This window comes from Solanum pennellii, chromosome 5 (genome assembly GCF_001406875.1).
Source record: "Solanum pennellii chromosome 5, SPENNV200".
Classification (NCBI taxonomy): domain Eukaryota; kingdom Viridiplantae; phylum Streptophyta; class Magnoliopsida; order Solanales; family Solanaceae; genus Solanum; species Solanum pennellii.
This window is the reverse complement of record NC_028641.1, coordinates 3,353,843-3,372,642: the sequence shown is the minus strand read 5'-3', so window position 1 is coordinate 3,372,642 and position 18,800 is coordinate 3,353,843. Positions and strand designations below refer to the sequence as shown.

The 18,800-nt window shown below is 30.7% G+C and overlaps 3 protein-coding genes across 4 annotated transcripts; all 3 read left to right on the top strand.

The window, feature by feature from the left end:
- The first annotated feature begins 3,922 nt into the window (after positions 1–3,922).
- LOC107020790 lies at positions 3,923–8,749 on the top strand. Of its 2 annotated transcripts, XM_015221291.2 has the most exons (4): positions 3,923–4,032; positions 4,135–4,238; positions 5,357–5,562; positions 8,095–8,749. In XM_015221291.2, the coding sequence occupies exons 2-4, from the start codon at positions 4,146–4,148 to the stop codon at positions 8,378–8,380; spliced, it is 585 nt and encodes a 194-aa protein (XP_015076777.1). In that variant the 5' UTR covers positions 3,923–4,032; positions 4,135–4,145; the 3' UTR covers positions 8,381–8,749. The 2 variants fall into 2 exon arrangements, with proteins under 2 accessions (XP_015076777.1, XP_027773011.1); XM_027917210.1 differs by lacking the exon at positions 3,923–4,032 and having other exon boundaries at positions 4,039–4,238.
- A 6,029-nt stretch (positions 8,750–14,778) lies between these two features.
- Positions 14,779–16,739, top strand: LOC107019858 (reticulon-like protein B14). Its single transcript, XM_015220222.2, has 5 exons — positions 14,779–14,983; positions 15,262–15,442; positions 15,674–15,803; positions 15,912–15,981; positions 16,362–16,739. The coding sequence occupies exons 1-5, from the start codon at positions 14,869–14,871 to the stop codon at positions 16,529–16,531; spliced, it is 666 nt and encodes a 221-aa protein (XP_015075708.1). The 5' UTR covers positions 14,779–14,868; the 3' UTR covers positions 16,532–16,739.
- A 1,464-nt stretch (positions 16,740–18,203) lies between these two features.
- LOC107020067 lies at positions 18,204–18,794 on the top strand. The gene has a single exon (XM_015220396.2). The coding sequence runs from the start codon at positions 18,440–18,442 to the stop codon at positions 18,659–18,661; it is 222 nt and encodes a 73-aa protein (XP_015075882.1). The 5' UTR covers positions 18,204–18,439; the 3' UTR covers positions 18,662–18,794.
- The last annotated feature ends 6 nt before the right edge of the window (positions 18,795–18,800 follow it).

Sequence of the window (18,800 nt, the reverse complement as noted above, 5' to 3'; positions counted from 1 at the left end):
TTTTATATTTCGACTTTTTTTTCTTTTGGTGTGACCTAACGGTCAATAAAATGAGATGAAGATCATTCGAGATTAGAAAATAGATATTTTATATAACTTTCGGGTTAAAACTTATTTGCATCAATGTCAAATAAATTTATCTTGGTGAAGTTACAAATAAAAACTAGAAAATTGATTAATCATGAACTAATGATAAATATCTCTATATAAAATATATGTCAAGTATTCATTGGACGCAGATAAATTTTATCTTTCTTTTCTTGTCTTTCAAAATATTGGTCGAGTCATTGGGAGGTGGGTCTCTAAGTGGAAGACCTAGGATCGAATTCAGCCTCGTTATTACTTAGTTATGAATTGACCGTGTGAGGCTTGTCCGACGCGATTTATATTTCATGTGAGGTTGTTAATTATTGCATAATGAGTAGGTTATCACAAAGTTTTCAGTTCATCCAAAAAACAGAGGTAGAGATTATGGATTTTCAACGATTTTCATTATTCTATGTTTAGATGTACTTCAACTGAATCAAATTATAATTGAACGTTTAAATAAAATTTGGTGATAAACTTAAGAGATTATCGATGTACTAATACCGATTATAATATTGTTGTATGTTTCCTTTTAATGTGAATAAATTTTCAACTTTAGATAAGGTACAACCAAAAATTAAAAATTTCACAACCACCTATTTTATATTAATAGACACAACTAGTAGAATATTAATTTCTTAATAGTTGGCTATTTATATAATATTATGTTAACCAATTGGTGCTTTGAATGTAACCATGTTCTAATTTGGCATAATCACATTTTGAACATTAAAGATAACTTTAAATTATCTCTATTTTCTTGTTTGATCATAAAATTATATTTATTTTATAACTAATAATATAGCAAAAGGTCAATCAAGATAAGCTTCTTCCTGTTATAAAATTTAATATGGATTAGATCATGTACTAATTATCTTGATCCTAATTAAGAAGTGATCAAGTTATTTCCTTCTTCTTTTTTTTTTTTAAATAATGGATTTGTAATCATCCTAAATCACAGGCTTCTATCAAACACCTTTTTTTTTCTCAAGAATCAAATAGTGAAAATAAAATAAACATAAAACAATATAGATAATTTACCCCACCCCACCCCCTCCCAAGATTGGTGGATCATTGCCATGATAATTTGATGGAAAAATTACATAAATTAATATATTTTAAAAAATAATTACTGATTTTAGCGATATTTTTTATTTATTACTATTTATAGCAATATTGTAATAAATATGTAATATGTATTAAAAGTGAATTATGTATTCAATATATTTGAATTATAATTGTTTTTGAAACATATTGTGTCTGTTTGGTAAAATATTGTCACACTGTATTAAAATGTGTGATAAATGTATTATCCATTATTAAAACTTGTATTATATGTGAATAATAAATTATTTTTTGTAATATATATTAAACTTATGTTATAAATAAATTAAAAATGATTAATTAAAAAAAAATATTATTACTATAAATAATAAATATTTTTTTATTATAATATATTTATGTAAGTTTGAGCTTGTGTTCAACTTCAAAAGATCAATTTGTATGTAGTTTATGGGCCATTTATATAGACAGAGGTTGGCTAACGGCTAAGCTATTGGGCCATCAACTAGACAACCCAATAAGAAGATTGGGCTTTCTTGGACCCACCATATAATATAGGACAACTTTCACATATAGCAAATAAAAAATTTATATTTGTATGCTATAACAAAGTTTGCATAATTACACTCCATAGCAAACATAAAACTGTATAATTTGCTATACATATACAATTGTATAATTCGCTGGCCTAAATTGTATAATTCGCTGGCCTATTTCGCTGCAATTGTATAATTCGCTATTCTATTTCACTGCAATTGTATAATGCACAATTGTATAATTCGCTGCAATATTTTTATAAAATTTGTTTTACATACAATTGAATCGAATTAAAATATATGTATATTGCATAATTATAAGTGTATAGCAAGAAGATATATGTTTTTCTCTCGCTTTATACAAAAACAGAAACATAATATATACATTTCTGTTGTATAAAACTAGAGAAAATTGTATTTCACTGCAATTGTATAATTCGCAATTGTATAATTCGTTGGTCTTTTTCTCTGTAATATTTGTATAAAATTTGCATTTGTCTACAATTGAATTGAAGTAAAATGTTTGTAAATTATATAATTAAGTGTATAACACTAAGATATATGTTTTTGCATGTGTATATACAATTTTCTCTCGTTTTATACAAAACAGAAACAGAATTTATACACTTCTGTGTATAAAGCGAGAGATGCGAGCAGAGGGAGAGTGACGAGCGAGAATGGGAGGGTGGCGGGCGAGATTTTTGGGAGAGAGACGCCTGACAAACTTTGGCTAACGTTTGCTATGGAGCACAATTAAATCAAACCCTAGCTACTCCATTTATTTTAGGTTATTAGTTAGCTATTATATATAATTTTCCCATAAATGGGGAAAATTATGCGGATAAACAAACTTATATTATTTAATTACTCATTATAGCTATAGTTTGCTATAATTATCACTCGCGACTAACATTATATATTAATTACGTGGGCTGACTTTGAGTTTATATAATTAGTAATGTTTGTATATATATAATTCGCCAGGATATACAAATAAATATGTATAATATACAATTTTTAAACCTATATAGATATATAATTCACCTCTCTCCCACTCTCTGTCATCTCTCGCTCGCCTCTCTCCACCCTCTCTCAATCTCGCTCTCCTACCTCCTCCCTCTCCCAATAAGGGGAATATACTAATATTACAAACATAGAGAGCGTTGGTACGACTAAAAATATTTTCTAATTTTCAAGCTCGATAAATAAAAATTATAAAAAAAATTTTTTTAAAAAAAATTCTTGATAATATTTTAAATATGGAATCACACAAAAAGAAAAATAATGCAGAAAAGGCGGTGAAGAACAACCGAAAAACCGACAGCCACCCAAACTCCAGCTTTACATTTGTTCTCTTTCACTTTCTTTGCTTGAAAAAGTTTATGAAATATTCAAAATTAAAATTTAAAATAAATTTACGTTTCAAATTTCTAACTAATGGAAGTATATAATTTATCTAAATTTAATACTAAATACATCATTTATTTTAAGGAAAAGGGTCAAAAATATTTACACGGTCAATATTTTGGTTAAAAAATATCATTATAGTTAATATTTTGATCCATATATGTCCTTATAGTTATGAAATAGGTCAAAAATAACTTTTTTTTCAAATAAATATATTATTTTTTATTTTTAAACACACCTTCATCCTAATTAAAATATTATTAAAGATCATTATCAATGAAAATAAAGTAATGTCATATACCCTTTCAACTAGTAATATACGTAATATATATTTATAAGATCATAATATATTCATTATATTTTATAATTATATAACGATAAAAAATAATTATAATAAAAGAAGAAATATTTTCATGAATTGAAGTAAGATATACATTTGCTAATTTTAAAAAATTACTATTAGAAAAAGAACGTGTTAAAAAAAATAAATAATATATTTATTTAGAAAATGAGTATATCTGACCTATTAAATAACAATAAAGACATTTTTGGATCAAAATATTGACCCCAAGGCCATTTTTGGAACAAACTATAAACGGAAAGCATTTTTTGTTTCTTTCACATAGTTTAAATGTATTTCTGAATTAAAGTATTGACGATAAAATATTTTTGTTTTTTTTCGATAGTCTAAGAGCATATTTAGCTTTTTTCCATCAGATAGTATTTAACCTTTCAATCGTGAATAATAATCTCGAAATAATTTAATTCGAAAAAATTTGCACAATGACACTACAAACAAAGTAGGAGGAGGACCCTACCTTCCAAAAACACTATATTTGATTAATCATTTTCATTTGTTTACTGTATCATTTTTTTCTCATAAAGTAACAAAAATGATATACACTTGTTATAGTATCAAAAAGCTTGAAAAAAGCAGCTGGTAAGTGCTAAATATATTCGAATAAAAGTAAAGTAAAAGCTTCCCACTTAACACACACACACAAAAAAAAGTATAGTGAATTTGAGAATTTGGTTTTTGCAGTGTGGTCAGTAATGGCGGTTTCTATTCCTGTTCTTGTAATTGTTATTGCACTTCATCTCATTGCTTTTGTTCTTGCTGTCGGTGCTGAACGACGTCGTAGCACGGTACCCTTTTGAGCTTATCTTATTTATTTATTTTTTTTGCTTTTTTTGATTCTGGGTATGGTTAAAGATTGGATTTTTTGGTTGTTTGTTTCTTGGAGATAGGTAAAGATTGTTTTTTTTTGTGTGTGTGTGTTGGTGTGTTTTTGTTGCAGTGTTTAGTTAAAGATTGGGATTGTGTTGGATGTTTTTGGTTTCTTCTGTTGTTAAAGATTGGATTTTTGTGTGTTTTTGGTTTCTGGGTATAGTTAAAGATTGGATCTTCATGGATGTTTTTGGTTTCCTGTGTTGCTAAAGATTGATTTTTTTTTTTGGGTGTTTGGTGTTTCTGGGTATAGTTAAAGATAGTTTTTTTGGTTCTTAGTTTTTGGATATAGGTAAAAGACTGACTTTTTGTGTTAAATGTGTTATTTTGTCTCTGGTTGTAGTTTAAAGCTTGGACTGTGTTGGATGTTTTTGGTTTCTTGTGTAGCTAAGGATTGATTTGTTTCTTTGGGGTGTTTGGTATTCCTGGATGGTGTTGAATAGTAAAATTGAATTTTTTGGTGTTGTAAAGATTGAGTTTTTGGTTTTATTTGCTAATGAGTCTTCCTTGAGCCAAGGGTCTATTGGAGACCACCTCTCTACCTCCCAAGGTAGGGGTAAGGTCTGCGTACACTCTACTCCTGTGATGCTCTTTCTCTACATAAATGTTGCCGCACCATGTTGTGTTCTCCAAAAATGCACTACTTTGGAAGGATCTGACATGCACCATCGACATTTATGAAGAGTTCAAGCAACATAGCTCTACTCTTCCCATACTTGGATTGCAGAGGTATGTTGTTGTTGCTGCTAATGAGTCTAGTCGAAGATCAAATGTTTCTGGTGTTCTGTTTTCAGGGGTATAGTTAAGATTTGAACTTCTTTTGGTTTTTGAATATAGTTGGATGATTGGTAAGGATCACATAGCCAACCCCAACTTGCTTGGAATTTGAGGCAAATTAATTGTTGTTGTTGTTCGAGTTGGGATTGAGGCGTAGTACTAGTAGTAATTGTTGTTTCTCTGTAGTTAGTTTCCTTTTTATGGGGTTCTTTTTGGTAGTCAAAGATGGAGTTTTGAATGTTGTTTTGTGTTTGTGAAGGCGAAAGTTGTACCGGATGAGTATGATGAACGGGCGTACTGTGTATATGGAACGGATGCTTCTACAGCCTATGGATTGGCGGCATTTGGGTTGCTTCTGATTAGCCAAACGTTGGTCAACGGCATTACCAAGTGCTTGTGTTTTGGAAGAGGAATGATGGGTGGCAGTTCTACTACTTGTGCCATTTTCTTTTTTGTCTTCTCCTGGTAAGAACATAGTTACTGTTCTCTCTTACTTTAAAGTTTATTTACATTCTTTTGTCTGGTTGTAGTGCGTTTACCCCCTAGAGTTTACGAAATACTCACATGATTTAAGCAATGAGATTGTTTTTGTTGATTGGCTTATTGTTATTTGTTTGTTTAAGATTGATACTTCTGCACTTATAAACTAAAGAAGGCATCATTCCTTGTTGAAACTTAATCTTGCCATAGATAACCGTATGTTGGATTTATTGGAGACTCATAGGTGAAGAAGCCCGAGGATGATTTTGTGACAAAGAAGAATGAAAAAAGTTCAACTGTAATTTACAGATGGAAAAAGAGAACTAACAAAAACTAGAAAGTCTCGTGTGATTATGTTAGTATACTTTTTGTTTACTTTGTGTTGTCTGAAAGGCACAAAATCCGTTTAAACTTTTTCTCCGTAGTTGGGTGCTAAGTATTCCTGAGTTCCATTGGTCACCTTACTCTTACTGTCTGTTTGCACCATTTGATGAAATTCTGTACCCCTTCCTTTCTTTCACGGTTTAGAATCATTTTGTTTGAGCCAAAATGGTGCCACTAGATAAATTCTGATCTCTATAGCATGCATTAAGGTGTGATCGTACTTGTGCAATAAGTAAAGAAATGCTCAAAACCAATATCTTTTCTTTTTTGAGATAAAAAAAAAGTTATATTGGTTTTGAGCATTTCTTTACCTATTGCACAAGTACGATCACAACTTAGTATGACGCTATAAAGGTCTTTATCACCGAGTAAATTGATTCATTAAGTTGATTGTGAGTAGATGTGACACGTGTAACAAGGTGCAAACCCTTAATGGTTCTTTAAATTGCCACTTGACCAATCTTACCGGCTCTAAAATAAGTGGTTGAATAGATAAAGATAATGAAAATAGATTGGAGTTCTGCTGAGGTGAGTTTTGACTTCCTTTTTTGTAAAACAGTTAGTCTGGTTATCTCATGATGTATGTATACACAAGTCAATTAAGAAGAAACATGAAAAGTAATTTCCATATATATTGTAACTGAATTTGAAAGAAGGAACAACAACAATCTGTGATGATAGTTTTTTGCCTTTCGGAAGTATACATGTGTAACTTTCAGCCGGTTCTGCTTAGTGTTTGCTATACATTTGTGATCAGTTTGCAGGGGTAAAGCTAGTGTGGAGCGTGTGGGTTCGGCCAAATCCAATAGCTTTTGTCCAAATTTTGTATTTTTTCCTTAAGAAATGAGTTAAATATGTAGAAATTATTTAGCTTAGAACCCATTAACTTGAAAGAATTAGAATTCCGAACCCATAAGCTTTAAAACATTGCTCCACCTTTGTCGGTTAGTGTTTCTAAATTAGGAGAGAGATGAAAACATCAACATACCCAATGTAATCCCACAAGTGTGGCGTGGGAGAGTGGTGTGTACGCACACCTTACCCCTACCCTGTGAAGACATAGAAACTGTTTCCGAAAGAACCTTGGCTCAAGTAAATTCTACCACTAGTTTGATGGAGTTGGCACAAATAAGTTAGGTCTGATTAGAGCAGAATTGATTCATACCATCGGCCCCTACTTTCTTTGGGAGTAAGGTGTAGTAATATTGTTGTTTAATAGACTTAGAGACAAGTAAAACAGTTGTTTTAGACAACTAGCATAGACACTCCCTAGCAGAAACACGGACGGTTCTGAGGCGATTATTGAATGTGATGATGATAGGTGATATCTAGTTTAGATAATTGGCTAGTGCATGAAGCTATTCTCATTGGTTTCGATGTTAACATGGTGTTCTCGGTAGTGGATAAAAGCAACTAAAGATTCAATGAACACTCGTATGTAAAAGAACATAAAGTGATATTAAGATGTCAAAATTGAGATTAATGATCCATTACTTGAAATAATCAAGATGTAAGTTAAGATGCAAACAATAGGCAAAGACATGTGAAATAAACATATGAAGAAATAAGAACACATTCAACTTTGTTCCCCAGAAAATGTTTCGCGCTCGTTTGGCCATAGTTTTTGTAGTCGAAACTTGAAAATTTAAGTTTTTGATGTTGTAATTTTTGGAATTTGAAGTTGTGGAAGTCCTACAAGCCCGAAACTAGTCGAGCTAGTTTTGCAAACTTGAAATATTTGAATATCTGATCAAATTTGATGGTCAAACAGATATTTGAAGATAATGATCGAATTTGATGGTCAAACAGATATTTGAAGATAATGATCAAATTTGATGGTCAAACAGATATTTGAAGATAATACGGAAACTACTCCGGAAATCTACGGCCAAGTGCTAGCGCAAGGGATAGGGGAGTGAAAATACTTGCAAAATTCTCAGAGATACTTTCATTACTTTATACACATCTCTTCTCTATCACATTCTTTTTACCTTTTGGCTCCATAGTCTATGGTCGTTGTCACGATAGTTACTTTTTCAGTTCTTAACCTCCCTGTCTAAAGCAGCCATGGAAACTGATGGCAGTAGAACAACATATATCTATTGCTTACTTCCTCTTTTGAATGACAAACAGGGTTAGCTTTTTAGGAGCAGAAGCATGCTTATTGGCAGGATCAGCAAAGAATGCATACCATACAAAGTATCGCGCGGTTTTCCAAGTTGAAAACTTGTCATGTTCCACCCTCCGAAAAGGTGTATTTGCTGCTGGCGCTGCCCTGACGTTATTATCAATGATCGGATCCATTTTCTACTACTGGATACACTCAAAGGCTGATACCGGTGGATGGCAAAAACACCAAAACGAAGGACTTGGAATGGCAGCATCTAACTATACCGAATCTACTGAAAGAAAAGGCTGAATCCGTGTTTCTTCTAAAAGGTCCGTTGCATTTACAATTCGAGCAAAGATGTTTCGATGAGGAACTCAAACATGTAGAGTTCTAGTTCTTGGTTTGGTTTTCTACCATCCATAGTTATATACATAATATATTATATATGAACGTAGCTCGTAGGAATTTAAGTAAATTCGTATTAAGCACCATCCGCGTCCACATCGTGTCTGTAATAGCTTTTGTGAGGAGGTTATTATAGATTATGATCTCTATGATTTTCTTGGTTGTGAACTTGAAAAAGGGTACAATTTTCTGCAGTTTATTTTGTAATTCTATGTAAGTGAACAAACTATGAAATGAAAAGAATGGTGTCACTTTCTTTATTGAGTGTGAAAAGATTAGTTATTTTTTCAAATTTGTTTTTGATAAAATGTTGCATTACTTTGTGTAGATTTTGAGTGCTAAAATATTTGTTTTAAGATGTAACGACTCAATTTAACTCCGTTTGTATAAGCTTGCTCACATTGCTGGTCTTTAGGTTGTGGTACGCGGATAACCAGCGTAAAACTTGTCAATTCATGATGAATCCTCGTAATATTTGTGTTTGTTGTATAAAATGGCAAATTTTAGATGGAAAATACTTTTATAAGTATTCGAAAACAAAATATAATTTCTTGCTAAAGTCTTCTCAAATTATATTCCTAGCTTGGTTTGGAAATGGTAATTGTCTATCTACAATCAATTTCATCTAACCATGAAGGGGTATTAATTTTTCGAGGGATAATATCTTTACTCTTAATCAGAGATTTCAATATTTAAATTTGGAGGATGAAAAACTTCCGATAGGCAACACCTTCTCATTAAATAAGGCCTACACAATGCGAATTCAGATTAGTTGAGCTAAGTGGAGGAGATATGTGAAATTATCCCTTCTTGATGTTGAACTAATTATTGTAATTTGTACTATTAATCATGGGTTAAGTAACTTTAATTAGTTGGTTAGATAATGAAATAATTCATATAGAAGACATCATTAAAAAAAACATTTACTATTTGAAGAAAACTAGAATTACAACAACCAACATTAATTAACATTTTTCAAGGTAATTAACTCCAACATTAATATATTACTAATTGAAGAACAACATTAAGGATATATTACACTCTTCAACAACAAGAAAATAGACATCTTAGTAATATCTTAAACATAAAAGCTAATTATAGAATACAACAACAAATGTAACAACTACATACGTCTCAGTCCCAAACAAGTCGGGATTGACTATATGACTCCTCACCGACCATGTTACTTCATATAAAATCATCTCAGCCCAACATGAAAGGCTAATTATAGAAGACAACAAACAACTACTACAAACAAGTAGGGGTCGACTATATGACTCTTCAGTACTGGTCTTACCATGTCACACCATATAAACGCGTCGTAAGCCAATATTAAAAGGCTAATAATATAGAAATGGGACATAAATTTTCTTAGCAATTTGGGAAAGGGGAACCACAAGTAGTAGCAACTTTCTTTGCATTAGGAGAAGAAATCATCTTTTGAAGTCTTGGATCCTTCATGTATTTGCAAAGACATGGCCTTTGTTCTTTCAACTTTGAGCAACAAATTGAACTTGGAGTTGTTGATGATGTTATGGCATTTGCACATGGACTTAGTTGCAATGGATTGCAACTCACATATGCTTTTGTTACCTTAGTTTCTTGAACAAAAACCAAGAAAAGTACAATTGCAAACATAGACACAAACCTCATTGTCATTTTGGATGATCTAGTGTGTGTGTGTGTGTGTGTTTGTGTGGTAAGTGATGAGAGTACTAAGTTGTTGTTGTGTGTGTTGTGATGAATGCATTTGACATGTAAGCTCTATTTATAGAAGGGGAAGGTCATAAGCATCCAAACAATATTAAAAAATTCACTATTTTTGCATTTGAAATTGTCCACTGAAAAATGTTTAGTCGTTATTTTCACAAATATTTTGATTGAATCAGTGAGAAAAGAGAAAAAAATAATAGTGAGAAAGTTTTTCAACATTTAAGTGAGAATCTGTTTTCCACCATGTGTTTAACCAGTGAGCTGGTTTGAGAAACGAGTGGGAAAATCATGTTTTATAGTACAAAGTTTTTCATTGATTTGTGATGAAAAAACCCTTTGTTTTTAGTAGTGAAATTTTTATATTTGACGAGTTCAACTTTTAAGGATTTTAGTACAGATGGAATATCGTATTTTTGAAATTTACAGGTTCAAAATTTTATATCAATCCAAACTTAATGATTTTTTCGTGTTTATATCTATGTTTTGTGTCAAAAATATTAAGTTTAAATCATATAAGTTAAATATATACCCAAAAAGCAAAATAAAAAGAAGATTTTCTTTTTCTCCCCTCCACTTTTTTTCCCCTTAATCATGTGCTGTGTTAATTAAAGTAAACTAAGGATTTATTTTTCACAAATCATTTGATTTGGAAGATTGTAATCTTTCCACTTTTTATGCTAACAAAGAGTATATTATATAAAAAAAAACAATATAATATACTTTTCTTGAAATCATTTTATTTTTTGGTTTTGTGGATTTACATCATAATAGCCGCTAATTATTTAGCCAGCGATAAACGATAAATTTCATAGTTAATTTTTTTTGAATATATGTATATCTATAAGTAGAAAGTGGACTAGATTTAGCCAAGTACATAAGTAATTTGATATTTTAGAAAATAAAGGGCTTTCAAGTTATTTTTTTGGAAATTATGAAAAAAAATTGTGGTTGCTATTCTTTCAATGTGCATTGCGTAAATTCATTATTTATGTGTAATAATTTGTGAATCACACAAAAAATCATAAATTATTTTAAATAAATTCAACATGACAAACTCGAATAAGAAGGCGTCGATAGAGAGTTTAAAGTTATTACACATTATTAGTAATAATATCGGCATGCTTACCATTAGTTGAAGCTATCATAACAATCATGAGTTATGAGCAAATATTATGAATCAATAAAAGCTTTTCCTTTTCACCCTTTTTATCGTGGTTCTGTGATGAAATTAAGATTTAAAATTTATTAATTAAAAATATTAAGTTATATCAAACCCCATTTTTGTATAGAACAAGTCTTGCACGATAAAGAATTATTAACACGTAATATTTATATTTTAACTTTTTTCAGCTAGTCAAACAAATTAATCAATAACTTATGAGTTCATTCGATCTTAATAACTTTGGATTCACTATCTATATATTTGTAAATCATAAAAAATAAATACAAATAATAAAGTTTTAACACCAATAAAAAATATATATACATTGTAGAGCATGTGACAATTATTTGCTCTTTATAAAATGCCTTAATTTTATAAAAAAAAAAAAGAAAAGGAAAGAAAGATATATAAAAATGAAATGTATAAAACATTCATATGCGTCAATATTTAATGAAATTAACCTTTTATTTTCTAACGTGATTAAAAAGTCTGATTCAACAAGATATATATGTTTTTCTGAGTATTATTTTACTTTCTGATCATAGTTAAAATTATTCGTTAGTGATTTTTTATCTTCCCCTCCTCGAGACCTCTAGAAAGAAGATATTCTTGGTGAAAAAGCTATTCTTGATCTATTTTCAATTTTGATTTATTACGCTCTAACAGATGAATTATATTTCGATGATTCAATGTTTGAAAGACGAGAAAACCCTGTCAATATAAAAGAACTCACTAGTCCAAAATAGTTATATATATATATTCACGTAATATTAACATCGAACGCGAATAAATATTTGCCGTAACAATAGTTTGTCATTTTTTTCGGTGATGTGATCCAATCCATTAACTTTTGGGCATGGCATGCGCCTACTATATAATATAACACTTTATTGCTGTCCTATTTTATTTTTTAAGTCAACATCAAATATAATTTCATCATTATATAAAGGGCCCAATTTTGGCATGCATCAACTACAAAAATTCTTCAACATAAAATATATATATAGTATATAGTATATACGATTTAAATTTACAAAGTATCTTGTGTTATTATCGAATGTCAAAAGATCGACTTTATAATAGTATATATATATATGACATTATAGTGTATTAAGTATCTTGTGTATGTAGGATGAGAAAAGATCACATCCTAAGAGGTGAACGTAATGTTAGATATATAGTTCATTTTGAAACAAATCGGTGACCTATATGTAGGTTGCACGAATACACCTTTATCGTAGTTTTGACGATTCCCTTTGATGAACCTTAATCAATCTTCGCTAATTGAAAGCTAGACTCGCACGTCTGCTTATGAATTAGATTATGGCTTCCTCAAAGTGATGAAGTTGTTTTGATTATAGAACTATGCATGTCTGTTGGAGAGAATTGGATGATCGGGGCGAGGACTGGCCCCTCTTCCTCTCTCTCTCATTTCCCTAATATGAACGTTGAGTCATCAAAACCTTTCTGATTAGACCTGGACTGGTCGCCCTACGCGACTGACGCTTCAAAAGGAGAAACTCTCGGTTCGTAGTTTGGCGACCTATCTTCAGTGGGGGCCTTTAGTCTTTTGATTAGTGTAGGGGTCACGAGAGAGCAGAACGTACCGACCAGCCATAGTCACGAGTTGGTAAAAAAATTATGACTAACATATAATGATATATCATTATGTAATATCAAGGGGCATTGATAAGATCTTGAGTTTGAGCTCGAGTACTGAAAATGAAGAAACTCCCAATAAATAATATAATATTAATTCCTTTATGAGATCTGTACGATTTGAATCTGAATTAGCGATCTTTTATCAGCCCCCACCCCAAAACTTGATTTGAAATTCAATGAATAAACAAATGCTTTTAATTATTTTTGGCAATGATTAGTCTATACAAATAGTATTTCACAGGACCTAAAATGTACCATAAATAATAAGTCATTAATGATTACTTCATAGTAGAATTTTGATACCCTATAACTTTTGATAATTAATAAGATCACCACATCAAGGTAAAGTAAAAATGTGTTTTTGTTAAGACAATTTAGTGGTCAAAGATCTTATCTAAATCTTTGATTATATTTATATATTATATAAATATATAAAAAAAGCCAATAAATATGGAGCTTTTATTACAAAAAGTTAACATTTGAGTCCAATGTTCAGATTGCATAAATAAATTGGAAAATGACATGACATTGATATATGTCTTTTGACATAATTACTTTAAATTAAATTTTACCAACAAATTATATAAAAATAAAGCTAGCAAAACAAAACAAGATTTCGCGATCAATAAATTTCATAATTAAACAACACAATTCATCGCTAACTCTAATTAGTGACGAATTAGCGACATAGTTCTATTAGCTACGAGAGAAATAACGCTTTTAGGACCTCCATTTAAAAAATAACCAAAATTTATAATGTATTTAACATTAGTGCAGTCCAAATGTCCAATTCTAACTAGAAGATTGAAGTTTAAAATGTGGCTACCTAATGCAATTTCTACCTGGTAGAACCCATTTGATTCTAAATGGGCCTGCAAAGGAAATTGGGCCTAGTCATAATTTGGGTCATTTGCGCTTTTGTTCTATTTCGTGTTGGTCTTTAATTTTTATCCTTTAAGTTAAAATAATTTTTTTTGTGAAGCAAAGGTATAAATTTCGGCATCATAATATTCCTATGCTTCACGCCTTTAAAGAACTTATGTTTCCCTAAGCGTAAGTTCGATTTCTAGGGGTAAAAGTTAAAAGATCAACCCATTTGGGGAACAAAAACTAAAGAGTAATCCATTTAAAGAATAAATCGTGCAATTACAGTCAGTAGGATACTAACGTAAAAACTTCATTTGGTGTTCGGTATCGATTTGGAGGTCTAGAATAATTCAGATTCATGTTGCATACGACAGATTAAAAAGACAAACAATGTAATTTATATATAAAATGGCGGAATGAGAAATTTTACTGAGACGTGTCAAAATATAAAACAATAGAGACACACGTAAAATTGAACCTGGATAAACAATGTAATTTATACATAAAATGGCTCCTCCACTACTTCCTATCAGGATTTTTCTATTGTGAAAATTTGAATCTAAAACCTCCGAGTAACGACGAAGAGATATCCTATCTATCTCACCACAACCTTGGTACGTTAAAACACACACACATGCCAAAGAATATGAATTAGTAATTAATTTGAGACCTCTAAATAACGATGACAAGATATTCTATCAATCCCACCACAACCTCCGATGGTACCCAAATAAAGATGAATTAGTAATATAATGCTATAAAAACAAAGAAGCTAGCTAGTTTAGGTTTTTTATGTGAAGCAAAACTTCAATGCCATGCTAAAGCTATTCCTTTCTTTGCTTGTTGATCCAAAATTTAGAATTACAACAAACTATAAATAAAATTAAAACCATACTACTTTTCTATTATATTCAAACTCCAACTAGTGTTTCAACAATATTATTACTCATAATAATTCAATATTGTTCATAAAATTTATAAAAACAATATGCCAATTTATTCTTCTGATTCTGATGATCCACACCCTTCACATTCAGCACCCACTAGAAGATTTTTGGCTCATAATAATAGGCCAATGCATGCAATTCTTGGAGGTGGAAAAGGTATTATTCATTTAATTTTTCTACAAAAGTCTAAAAAGAGAGGTAAATTTACGGCGTTTCTGTATGTTCAACTGGATTCATTATTTTCGATCTGAACTATGTAAACAAATATGTCTTTTAAATATATCCTTATACTTAACATATAGCTTCTTCTTTTTTTCTATTTCAGAATTATGAGACTTTATTCGCAGACCAGTAAACCTATATGACATGTTATTTATTTATTTTTTCCTTTTTAATAATAACTTGTTAATTTTTTTTTTTTTTATCTTTAACAGTTGCTGATATATTGTTATGGAGAGACAAGACAATAACAGGATCAATTTTAATTGGATTCACACTAATTTGGTCCCTTTTTGAAGTTATGGAGTATAATATTGTGACTCTTTTGTGTCATATTTCCATGAGCATCATGTTAATTCTCTTCATTTGGTCTATGGGAGCTGGATTTGTTGATTGGTAATTATTTTTCGGCGATATATTTTCGAATTTAACTTATATACATTAATAATATACAAAATTATTACATTATCAGGTTGATTTTATCTGTTGTAACAGATAACTTATCTTATTCATTCTATCAGAATTATTGATATTACGTAGGAAATTTTATTTGACTATAGTGATTTATCTACTTTTACGAAGGGTTATTTGAGGATCTGATAGTGTGAAAAAATCGTAATTTTTCAGGAGTCCTCCCGATTTACGAGCGTTTATGATATCTGATTCAACATTTAGATGGTTATGTAGGAAGTTCAACTCTATGTTGGTGAAATTCTATGAAATTTCTTCTGGAAAAGATTTCAGAAATTTTTTCTTGGTACATTTTTATCATATGCAATTTCATTTAATTATTTTATTTTTATTTTCTAATGATTTTTTTTTTTGAACTCCAATTTATTTATTGTTTTGGTTTATTTGGACTTAGGCAATCACTTTCCTATGGATATTATCAGTCATTGGAAGTTACTTCAGCTCTCTGAATTTATTGTACCTAGGTAAGGTTTTGGAATTTGGACATTTTATTTTTCTTTTATAATATACTCCCTCCGTTTTAATTTTATATGTAGATATTCGATCAGACATGATTTTAAATATGTCATGATAATTGCGTGATTATAAAATCATATCATCAACGGGTAAAATGAGTAAAGTTAGATCTTTTTCAAATACATTCTTATATTTCAAAAAATTCTCGTGATTTTGGCATTTACAAATCTCTGAAACGTCATGACATATTTAAAGTCACAAAATTAACAACCCTCTACCCCAAACTCGTGATATTCTGATTCGAATTATGATTTTTTTTTAATTATTATTAATTTTGTAAGTGGTTAAGAGATCTGAATTTCACGATTTATTTTGAATTGGTTTTTAGGATTTGTTTGCCTAGCAACATTACCAGCTTTATATGAAAGGTATCATAATGAGGTGGATTATTTAGTAAGCCAAGGTAACCAAGATATGAAGAAACTATATAATAAATTTGATAATGAAGTGCTCAATAAGATTCCAAGAGGACCTGTCAAGCAAAAGAAAAAGTTTTGAGTCATTTCTCAAAATTGGAAAGAAAAAAAAAAGTTCAAGAAAATTGGCTGTGGATTATGTATAAATTTAAAATTTAAATTATGAAAAATGTAATTGTAATTTATGTAAATTGTTTAATGATGAAAGAATTGTGTATTTGTTGATGTAATTACCTGTATTTTCAGTATATATTATTATATGAAAGTAATAGGAAATTGTCATTATTCCATCTGCATGATTCAATGTTTACTTTAGAATTTGATTACTTCAAATCCACATCGAAAGTTCAATTTGCTATTAAAATATTATCTATCGAAGATAATTTTATTCTTAAAACTCAAACTCGAGAGCTCGAGCAAGAGCAATTTTAGTGTGGAGGTGTCATACAATAATGTGAAAATCTGGAAGTTTCGATGAACTTTTGTGTGCTAGTGGTTATAATTTAAACCAAGTGTCCACATGTCACTGGTCTTTATTAATGTTTCAATTTTCGAAACTAAAACCCTCATATGGAAGGGGTATATACTTTCCACCATTTTTTTTTCTTTCAACGTGTCTCGGAAACAATTTCTTTATCTTCATAAACAAGAGGCAAGAATATCTCTTGATATCCTGTTTATGAAATTACATTGAATATGTTATTTTTGTTCCCAACCCTCAAATAATTAGACTATTAGGGGTCGTTTGGTGCATTCGTTTGGTGCATGGACTAAATTATCATGAGATTATAATTTCAGAACAAACTTATCTCACCTTATTCCGTCTACCAAACGATCTCTTAAAGTCCACTATTTTTAGTAAGAATGATATGTATTTTGTTTAATAAAAAGGAAAACCTGCAACTGCTGTTCTTTGGGTGCGCACAGGATAGAACATTCGTTTCAATGTAATAGCTCACAAATCACCCGAGAGAGGTAGCCCGCACTAGGAAAGCCCTATGCAACAAGCTCGACCACATGATATGCATTTAGAAATGAAAGAAGTAGATTTCTAAAAATAAATTATACTATATGATTAGAATTCACATCAAATTGTACAACAACTCACTCCAAGTTGTTACATATTTAGAAACAAGTTGACAATAAATAACGTAGTCAAATATGAATAAATAAATAAATTCAAGACATATTATTATTATTATGTGATGGTAGTGCATGAGTAACTTTTTTTCAAAGAAAGATGACATGCTATGAATTTTTTCGAGGCAAATGACCTAACTAAAGTTATTAACAGATAATTCCCAAGAGTATATAGAAATCAAGTTGTTGAACCCCTAAGTCTCATGAAGGGTCAATTAAATAGTGGATAATCCCATAAATGTGAATGCTCATTAACCAATTACTATAAAATAGGCAATCGCGATGCTTAGGGAGCGTTTGGACATGATGAGGTTGAGATTTGAGAAAAATGATAATACTTGACGTTGAAGTTGAAGGTGAAATTTTCATGGCCAAACGCCCCCTAATCTCTCAAACTTTCCTATCAAGCTCAATAAAATAAGCAATTGCGATGCCTAGGGGGCGTTTGGACATGATGTGGTTGAGATTTAAGAAAAATAATAATATTTGACGTTGAAGTTGAAGGTGGAATTTTCATGGCCAAACGCCCCCTAATCTCTCAAACTTCCCTATCAAGCTCAACAACTTTTTGCCATTGTGTGAATCACAAACAAGAATCTGTTCACAACTACATTTAGCCATGTGCCCAAGTAATCTACCATTTGGATAAGCACTACCAAAAAAAAAAAATCAGAACACTTTACCTAAAACACAAGGTAGTTTATTTTAACCACTCATTATCAAGTCTCCAACCATCTTTAAAAGCCATCACTTGATAAGAGAAACTCATTGTTTTGTGATAAGAAAAGTCTTGTCAAACTGCTCTTATCATAACACACCATATAAACCACTTAGATAAAATAGACAAAATATGGTTAGGGAAATCAGAGCAACAGGTATAAGAGGTGTTGAAGATATAACAAATGTTGGCATTTGGAGTCTCTGGTTGATGGTTTTGGTTTGCTTGTGTATCATTTCAACAATCATTTTCTCTTGTGCAGATGGTGTTTCTAAAGAGAAAGAAGCAACAACTCATACCGATAACTATGGTGCCGGATGTGGTGCAGGTTGTGGCGCTGCCTGTGGCGCCTGACTAGTAAAAAAGCAAATAGTAAGAATCAAATCCACGCCTATTGCGTGGAAGATGACTCCCACTGATACCACTAGACTATAAGTCTTGCTGAGAAGTTTCTTTCCTTCTGCATATGCTCTACTTGTAATGGGGGGGGGGG

What these genes read in the sequence shown, in the direction of transcription:
- LOC107020790 (XM_015221291.2), top strand. Translation starts at nt 4,146, where the DNA reads ATGGCGGTTTCTATTCCTGTTCTTGTAATTGTTATTGCACTTCATCTC. An exon ending in CTGAACGACGTCGTAGCACG is followed by an intron (nt 4,239 to 5,356) that starts GTACCCTTTTGA and finishes GTGTTTGTGAAG; the next exon opens with GCGAAAGTTGTACCGGATGA. An exon ending in TTCTTTTTTGTCTTCTCCTG is followed by an intron (nt 5,563 to 8,094) that starts GTAAGAACATAG and finishes AATGACAAACAG; the next exon opens with GGTTAGCTTTTTAGGAGCAG.
- LOC107019858 (XM_015220222.2), top strand. Translation starts at nt 14,869, where the DNA reads ATGCCAATTTATTCTTCTGATTCTGATGATCCACACCCTTCACATTCA. An exon ending in AATTCTTGGAGGTGGAAAAG is followed by an intron (nt 14,984 to 15,261) that starts GTATTATTCATT and finishes TATCTTTAACAG; the next exon opens with TTGCTGATATATTGTTATGG. An exon ending in ATTTCAGAAATTTTTTCTTG is followed by an intron (nt 15,804 to 15,911) that starts GTACATTTTTAT and finishes ATTTGGACTTAG; the next exon opens with GCAATCACTTTCCTATGGAT.
- LOC107020067 (XM_015220396.2), top strand. Translation starts at nt 18,440, where the DNA reads ATGGTTAGGGAAATCAGAGCAACAGGTATAAGAGGTGTTGAAGATATA.